This window comes from Trifolium pratense, linkage group LG6, assembly GCF_020283565.1.
Source record: "Trifolium pratense cultivar HEN17-A07 linkage group LG6, ARS_RC_1.1, whole genome shotgun sequence".
NCBI classification, from domain to species: Eukaryota; Viridiplantae; Streptophyta; class Magnoliopsida; order Fabales; family Fabaceae; genus Trifolium; species Trifolium pratense.
The window spans coordinates 6486746-6496429 of record NC_060064.1 but is presented as its reverse complement, the minus strand read 5'-3'; the positions used below and the strand labels follow the sequence as shown (position 1 = coordinate 6496429).

The following is a 9684-nucleotide window of genomic DNA, read 5'->3' as shown; positions in this document are numbered from 1 at the left end:
TTTTTTTTTATTGATTTTTACATTTTTTTGTTTAATATCCATTTATTTGATATTCATGATTGTTTGATTTTTTTAAGGAATGATTTGTTTATATTGATTGATTCATTATTATTTTAGAAAATATTTATATTGAATTTATTGAGTCATTTAAATCTTAAAAGTCTATAAAGTAATTTGAAATCTTAAAAATCTATGCTATAAAGTCTCACAAATTCCTGTGTTAAGAATCTTGATTGTAAAAAGACTTTCAAAAAAGTCTTCTAAAATCCCATAAAATCAATAAAATCCCACAAAGTCATTTAAAATCTTCAAGACTTTTTTTTGCTAAAATTGTCTTGTGAAATCTTAATCCAATACACCCCCCTTAGTTTGGTCTCAAATTCAGTTTTGCAGAATGAAACAAATTGATTTTCTTTTAAGTTAAAGCATTCTTTTGGTTTTGTTTCATATATGTTGCAATTTCAGTTTTGTATTTATTTTTGTGGGATTCAATTGTTCTTTTGAATCATGAATTGAGTGCATCTAGTAAATAAAAATAAATATGCACTCTTTTGGAAAATTGCAAGTTCTACTTGCAAATTTGGATACAGTTTTGGTTAAGTAATTCTAAATTCAAATATTTGACAGTTTAAATATATTTTGAAATGAGTAAATTGAAACATTATGTTGTCAAAGTAACCTCTTTTGTGGAGATTAATTTAATTTGAAATATAAAAGGTTGTGTGCTTGTAACTTATGTGAATATTTAACCGGCCTAAAGGAAGGTAACTATTTTACAGAATTATAAGTGCACCTGTGGTGATAAACGCGTGATGATTATTCGGTTTTACGTGTGAATAATAAATTGGCCCAAAGGAAAATTTGTTATTTGACATGTTTTTTATTATCAGTGTTTGATTACTACGCCAAGGTATCACTGAAAAGTTAATATTTTGTCCAAAGATTGAATATTAATGGATTCCCGATATCTTGTAATGAGATTTACCTTTATTTGAATTGAAAATTACTTTTATTTTAAGGCTTATTTGAGCATGTTTTGCTTGATTTATGTTCTCTCTTCAGTTATGAATGACATGTTGAAGTTACTTCCAACGTCAATTTAGTTAAATAACTCAAACTTCGAGTTCTAGAAAGTAAATCTTTTTATAGTTCTTGAAGTATGGATCTCGACGTTGCGTTAAGGACTGATTCTCCCTCACCTCGTACGGATGAGAGTACCTCTAAACAAAAGAGGGAAATTGGAAGGTGGGAGAGGTCAAATTGCATATGTTCGATAAATACGATAACATTTTTCATTAAGGAAATCTGAAAAAAGGTTTCTCAAGAACGAAAAGTCTTATATACCTACGCTTTTGGGAAACCTTAATTCAATAAAGCATAAGGATAAGCTGCGGATACAGTGCCTCAAAAGGAACAGCAACATAAAATTTAAATCAGGTAACGATAGTTGTTTCTTTTGTGGAACTAAAGGGTAAAGAAACATTACTTTAATTGTCAAACATGACATGTTAAGGGAAGATATATTTCTTAATCTGGTTTGTTTTGAGGTTGATTTAACTTTGGTATGTAGACACACATGTTGGATAGATTCCGGTGTCACAACTAACAACAGTGTGCCTATGTAAAGTTTTATGAATTGTCGGCAACTAAGTGATGGTGAAAGATACATCTATATATGTGGTTGAGGACAAGACAGTTTAAGTTGAGGCAATTAAAAAAAAATTTACATTATTAATAAAGATTAAGTTTGATCATTGAGAAAATGAGTATTTCTAATTTTCTTGTCGAATTCAGTTTTTGGTGCTCATGATTATCCTGAGCGTGTGGTTTGACATGAATTCAGTTTATATGTGTGTTTACTGCACGTTATTTATTTTTTGGTATTTAATCAAATTGGTATGATTTATTTTTACCCCAAAATTCAATTATGAATTCAGGCTGCCTTTTCCTTTTATCAATGCACATTGTATACAATTTTGGTTCTGTTTCAAGTGCTACGGTCCTAAATGTTATATATGGTCTTTGGGAAAATTCAGTTAAGTCTCAAATTTAAATTTGGTTAAACTTTTCGGTTCAATAGCTTCATGGTTTCAGTTAATTATTTTTTTTAAAGACATGTGGTTTCAGTTATTTCGGTGTGATAATAATTTTATTTGGAATTTTGATCATTGACAAGAATTATTCACTATCTATTTTCATTTGCTCATTTGCTAATGGTTACTCTTGGCTAATATCAATTGAATTTCGGTTTTGTATAATTTACAAGTTTGGGATTATTTAGTTAAAGCAGGGTTTTATAAGGCAAATGAAAATAAATTGGACTTGAGGATTGTAAGTTGCTATTTTATGGTATACTTTAAAGATCTAGGGGTACAAGTTTTATGATCCCACAATTAAATTTCGTTTTTCAATCAGGAAATGTCGGTTCTTTGAGGATGTCGAGTTTGCAGGGGGAGATATGGTTATGGAGGAATATATTGATATTCCCACAGGTGTTTAACTCTCCATACAAGAAATTGTTCCAGATGAACAAACTCTTACACCTCAAGAACATATGTCATTCAGGAGATCCACGAGAGAAAATAGAAATACAATACCAGATGATTATATTGTATTTATCCAGGGACATAAGGTTAACATTGGAATGATGGATGATGATCTAATCAGATTTCATCAAGCAATGGAAAGTTCTAACTCTCAAAGGTGGATCGATGCCCCAAATAAAGTGATAAATTCCATAAATGACAATGACATTTGAGATCTTTTCTCATTGCCATAAGGTGTGAAACTCATTGGTCTTAAATAAAAATTTAAGACCAAGAGGGATTCGATAGGCGATGTGGAGAGGAAAAAAAAAAAAAAAAAAACTCGTCTTGTCACAAGAGGATTTACACATAAAGAAGGCATTGATTATAAAGAGTCCTTCTTTTCGGTTTTTTCGAAAGACTCTTTTAGGACCATAATGACATTGGTGACACATTTAGAACTTGAGTTACATCTGGTGGATATAAAGACAATGTTTCTAAATGGTAACATTAATGAAACAATGTATATGGTGCAGCCGGAAAATTTTGTTTCAAAAGATTCAAAATATATGGTTTGCAAATTTAAGAAATCCATATATGAACTCAAGCAAGCATCTCAATTATGGTATTTCAAAATTCATCAAGTGATCATCTCATTCGGTTTTGAGGTGAATTTGGTTGATGATTGTATATATCATGAGTTGTGTGGGAGCAAATATATTTTCTTGGTTTTGTTTGTCAATGACAAGACGGTAAACCATGTGGCTAAGGGAGACAAGTTTAGTCTCAAACAGTGCCCTATGAATAACTTTAAAGAAAAGTAAATGCAGAAGATTCCTTATGATAAGTAGTAGGGAGTCTAATGTATATTCAGTTTTGTATGCGTTCAAGTATTGCGTACAATTTTTGGGATGTTGGGCCGATATTTAAGAAATTTAAGATTAGACCATTTGAAGCAGCCAAATGAGTCATACAGTATTTAAAGAGAACAAAAGACTACATGCTCATGTATTGGAGGTCAGATCTAGTTTTGAGATCATTTGGTGTACTGACTTCGATTTTGTTGGATGCAAAGATAACATATCATGAGACATCTGATTATAGAACTTTGTCACGGGGCTGCACATAGTGGATAAGGAATTGAAATACCGCTAAAGTTATTTGTGACAATAAATTATTAGTTCTATTTTCAAACAAGGAACTCGACAAATTCAAGAATATAGAGATCAAGTTCTTGTTATTAAAGATTAAGTTCAGAGTGAACGGTTGTCTATAAAGCATATCGGTACAAACTCCATATTTGCGGATCCGCTTACTAAAGTTTTTCACCCAAAAGGCTCCATGAGCATATTTCTCGTATGGGTGTCAAGTCATTAAGTGATATTAAGTTTTAGTGGGAGTTTGTTATTTTTAATGCTTTTATAATATAGACACACTTCAGTTCAAATAAGGCTTAAGAATATTTTCTGCAGAAATAAAGTTTTGGTATTTTTACACTCTGACTTTGGTTAAGGTTTGATCTCACTAAGGATTAAAGAGGATCAGTTGAAAATCGACATATACAGACCAATTTCATGTGATTTTCATGCTACACATTTCATGATGGATCTATGTCATTTAGTTGTGTCACTATTGGTGATCATTGATGGGTTTAGTTATGATTAATGTAACGAAAATCACCTTGGTTCTATATATTGGCATGACTAATGGACGAGATAATTTGGATATGCTTAAGGAATATAATGGCGAATTTTGAGCTCATAAAGTCTAACACATGTGTATAATTACATATGTGACCAGTGGGAGATTGTTAGGATTTTTGGGTCACAATAGTAGTATTACATGTGTTAGGGCCATTATGTAATTAGCCAAAGCATCAGTGGTCTAATTAATAAGATATAAGTCTATGGCTAAAAGCATAAATATCATGAAAGACAATTTATTGTGTAGATACCATAAGTCAATATCTAATTTGATGAGGGGCCAAATTAGAAAATTGAAAAAAATAGGAAATAACCCTAAGGTTATTTATAGGGGTTATGGTCCCCAATTGCAGAATAACGTGAAAACGGCGCTCAGTCAAAAAGTTTTCTCTTCATCCCCATCAGAAGAGGTTTCAGGAGCCAATAAGAAATTCTGCGGTTGGAAGATCACACATACCCGTGACCTTTGATCATCACATATGGTGAATTCAAACTCAGATACGCTTCCGCTTATGATTATGATTATGTTTTATTTCTTAATGATTAACATGATAAACTCTAGGGTTAATGAATCAATTTAAATTCTAACAGAACTACATATACCTTTTTTTTTTAATCAAGATTTATGAGCTTTAAATCACGGTAGCATGATGGCGGTTGGCCACCACTCAAAATGTAAAATAAAAAATCACCACAACAAATCGAAGTAAGGTGTAGCTCGAAAATGGTTTAGAGGAAACCAATTTTATTTTATTTTTTTTAATTAAAAAAAGGCATTTTTTTTGTGTTGCATTGCATGACATTGGTTTTTATTTATTTTTAGAATGTACATCTTGTTGGAGAATTTGAGGGAGCATTGTTTGTAATAATGTGTTAATGCTTCAACCATTCTCCTCCATTGTTTCAATATTGTCTTCTTTCAATTAGGTTCTCGCTCACATCATCTTCTTCTCTAAACCAATCTTGCCCTTGGTTAACTGTGTCATTTTCTAACACAGTTGTCGTTCTATTCTATCCGAAACTATGTTGCTTTGGTACCAGTTATTAGAGAGTTAAGAGTAACTTAGAAACAACAATGAATCAATGCTTCATGAACACAAAAGTAAAAAATGCCATGTCTATCCTCAAAATTTAAGATATCAAGAATGAGTCAAACCAACACACTCAACAATGCTAGGTAGTAATTTTTATACATAAATAAACATGAATTTAAAAGTGATTTTTTTTTACTAATGGTCACAATTTGATGATCCTCTTATTGTTGGTTTTTCAATTGATTTTCATGATCACTTTTGGCCTCTTAATAACCTCCTAATAATTGATAGGAACATTTATCAAGTTAGCGATTGAATAATAGTGTCAAGTTGCACTTGGACATGGGAGCTAAGGTGCCATGCATCATGTTGTCTAATAAAGAGTAGCCCTAAAATTCAAAAATTGCTGCGTACCGATAGTTTGTGACTATAAGAGATAGCGATTCATCAAAGATCAAAATGTGGGCCTTATTAGTTTTTTTATGGTTCCGGGACCCATTTTGTTGAAAAATAAACCTCTATTTTTTATTTTTTTTTAATATGAAGAAAAAACACTCTAATCAGTCTGTCCAATGATTATTTTTGTTGGTAAAAATGAATATAATTTAACTCCTATCTCCTTATTTTGTTGAAACAAACATTCATGTCATATTTCATTTATACTGTAAAACTCTTAACATATATCTCTCGTGCACTAGATAGAATTTAACTCCTAATAGGAATGATCATGTCATATTTGATATTTGTTTGAAGATATCCAAAATATTTACATTTATTTTCTAAAAAAACAATTAATTGAAAATTGGAAATGTTGAAAAAAATAGATAATTTGAATAGGCCCAAGCTGAAAGTCCAACTAACTCCCTTTCTAATATAAAGGGCCGAATAGAGGGCCAAATACAAGGGCCCAATAATTTAATTGTGAGGTTTGATCTAAGAGAACAATAATTGTGAGGTTGATTAAGATTTTCTTTTTTTAAAGATTTGAGGAGAAGAGAAACCTAAAAGAATAATATTACCTCCGTTCCTAATTATAAGATCTCGTTTGACAAAAATATACTATTTATTTACTTTGTTTTGATCGTATTTTTTTAATAATATATAAATGTAAATATTAGCATATAAGATCTTGTTCAATTTGTTTTGATGAGTATTTTTAAAATATTAAATTTTTATAATTTTTACTAAAAGACAATTAAATATATTAGTGATCAAAATTGTGTATCGACATACATGCAGTGGTCAAACAAGGTCTTATAATTAGGGACGGAGGTAGTATATGTGAGGTCGAAATTCTGAGTAATTTTTTTTTTCACATGGGTAATTTTTTTTTAAGAAATGAAGAAAGGGAAAAACTTTATTAATTATTTGGTCATTTTGCAACTGTTATCGAGAGGATTTAAATACAAAACTTTGAAGTAATATATAATTTTGGAAGTTACTCCCTCCGATCCTTTTTATAAGGAACAATTTGGGAAAAAAATTTGGTCCTTTTTATAAGAAACAATCATTAAATTTATTGTTACAATTCCATTTATACCCTTATTAAATTGTATCAAATTAATCCATTCCAAAGTTATGCATTAATTAGAGTGACATATTCCCTATATTACAATAGATACAATAGACAAGGATAAATTAATACACCAAGGTTAGTTTTGGAATAGATCGTAAAATTTTAGAATTTTTAATAAGAAAGAGAATGTTCCTTGGTCTGTGTGTTTTTTCCAAATTGTTCCTTATAAAAAGGACCGGAGGGAGTATAAGAATAATCTCTTACCACTAAGTAAGATATATTTTTCTACACGTTATTAAAACTTTATATTTTGAACAGAAATGTTTTTTGAAGACATGATCCGACAATCAATACTATATAAATCAGTTCGGATACGCCTTTTTAATATTTTCAAAAATATAATATCGTATTTTGTTCCACTCTATGAACGGTTTTCGAGGAGTGCAAAATAATATTTTCTATATAATTTTTTGCATGAAGTTTTGGTGTCAAACTCATGTGTAACTCATCGAAACTCAATTTCATTGTTGAGGATTCAACAAAAAATAAATAAAAATGAAACAAATGACAATTGCTCAAGATAAACAATACCTAATTTCTCAATATGAATTAATCTTAATTTACAAGAAATACAAAAGTATTACAAGATACCCATCTCCCCCACCAAGAGTCCTTCTGAGACTAGGTTAAATTACATATATAAAAATCCATGCGAGACTTTGCAATATACAGTACTATAGTCTAAAGCTCAAATTTGCATACCATAGTGCTTACGAAGTGAAACTACATATTGTCTCAAACATCATTTGCAAGGTACAACAGCTACATCACAAAACCCTACCTAGTTAGTTGAACAAAATCAAAGCAACAAAAATAATCCTCCTCCGAGATGAAATTTAGCCACTAAAACTTTTCCATGTCAACAATGTTTTATATCTATATTTCAAACAAATAAAATAATAACAATAATAAATCAAAATCAATCTATGTTTTCTCCATTACATCAAACACATGTTGAAAAAAAAAACATTGAAGGAGTATCACTCGTGTTAGTGATGGTGTCTATATCAAGGAGATGCACCACAAAGTGCAATATCACTATTGATAAAACCAAATTTTTCTTTCTTTTTTGTTCTTCTTATTCAACAAAACGCGCTCTCCAACTCATATATCAAATAAACCAAGCTGTTTTACACCCTAAATCCTTCACACACCATAGTTAATCCATAACTGGTTTGCACTTTCATCTCTTAACTTTCAAATCCTTCTCCAGCTATCATATTTTTCACCCTTGAATCTTATAATATATAAATAAATGGCTTCAACCGTTTTCTTCAACTACCAACTGTCACAACCCTTCACACCATGTCTGAAAACACTACAACTTATGCATCCTCGTCTTCATCGGGGAAAGTTTTGTCTGGTCGTCATCCGGTGTACCGAGGAGTGAGACGTAGGAGTAATGGAAAATGGGTATCTGAAATCCGCGAACCTAGAAAACCTAATAGAATTTGGTTAGGAACATTTCCGACACCTGAAATGGCAGCTACTGCTTATGATGTAGCTGCTCTTGCTCTTAAGGGTAAAAATGCTATATTGAATTTCCCTAATTCTTCTTCTTCTTTGCCTGTGCCTGAGTCTTCCTCTGCTCGTGATATACAGACAGCTGCAGCTTGTGCTGCAGCTGCTGTAGGCGCAGCAGAGGATGCACTCACAAGTAATATTAATGAGGGAAATAATAATCATGCAGCAATGGCGCCGCAGCATGAGTTTGTTGCAAGTGCGAATGAGAACAACAATGTTAACCATGAGTTTGTTGATGAGGATTTGATATTTGATATGCCTAATGTTTTGGTTAATATGGCTGAAGGAATGCTTCTAAGTCCTCCTCGTTTTGACTTTGCAAGTGATGAGTATGATGCACAAGAAAATAATATGTGTGATGATTCAAACCTTTGGAGTTATCCTTATTTCCCATAAGATATAAACAATGCATGAATGAATCTTAAAATAATTATAATCATAATAGAAAGGTAAGATGTAATAAAATAAATGGGAGAACTCTCACATCAGGATTTTGCTTAGACATGAGGAAATGCAGTACTAGTGATGTGTGTGTGGAAGTGGAATTGTGCCTTTCTTTGCTTCTTTTGTTCGTTTATTCAACCTTATGTACATTAACTAATTAGGTACATTCTATATTAATTAAGGTTTGCTTGCTGCTGCACCTTAAATATATATGTAATGTATATATTGTCATGTAATGTGTTAATTAAATAATCTTTTGGGTTAGTATATTATCTTCAAGTTTGTAGTACGTCTATTCACTCACGTACCAATGATCACATGCTTTGGTTGTGTTTTTCTTGTTGGTTTTGGTGAGTGTGGTTTTGTTTTGTTTTCGGTGGTTTAATTTATTATGGAGACAATCGCTCGATTCAGGTCCTTTAGGGTGTTGGTGGATGGTGCAACGACTCTTGTTTGACTTAGGAGTTGCCGTTTTGGTTGTGGCTGATGCGACGAGATTTAGTGTTCAAATAGGATTTGGTTTTAATTGTGGTGATGTAGCTTGAGTAGGATGGGTATTGGCTTTGTTCTAGGATCGCCGTTGTTTTTGTTGTTGTCATTTTGATGGTTTTAGGGGTTCTTTAGGGCCTGCAAATGGCGTTGGTGGTTTTAGGTATCTACATTTTAGTTTATTTTCTTTTGGTGTAATGTGTCTGAATGTATCGGTTTGGCACTGTGCTTACTTTATGCTCGATTGTATTATAAATAAAATTTAACCGTTAAAAAAAAAAACACTTTAAGTAACTAGTTTTATATGAGTCTAAACTCATTCTGCTGCGGGTCAAGTTATGATCTCTCAAATTTTTAAATAGAATAGAAGATTTGTGTATTCATTACAT

The 9684-nt window shown here is 31.4% G+C and overlaps 1 protein-coding gene across 1 annotated transcript; it reads left to right on the top strand.

Moving 5' to 3' along the window:
- Window positions 1–7526: 7526 nt before the first annotated feature.
- On the top strand, window positions 7527–9067 carry LOC123890418 (ethylene-responsive transcription factor ERF024). Its single transcript, XM_045940030.1, has one exon. It carries the CDS (start codon window positions 8144–8146, stop codon window positions 8756–8758), a length of 615 nt encoding a protein of 204 aa, XP_045795986.1. The 5' UTR covers window positions 7527–8143; the 3' UTR covers window positions 8759–9067.
- The last annotated feature ends 617 nt before the right edge of the window (window positions 9068–9684 follow it).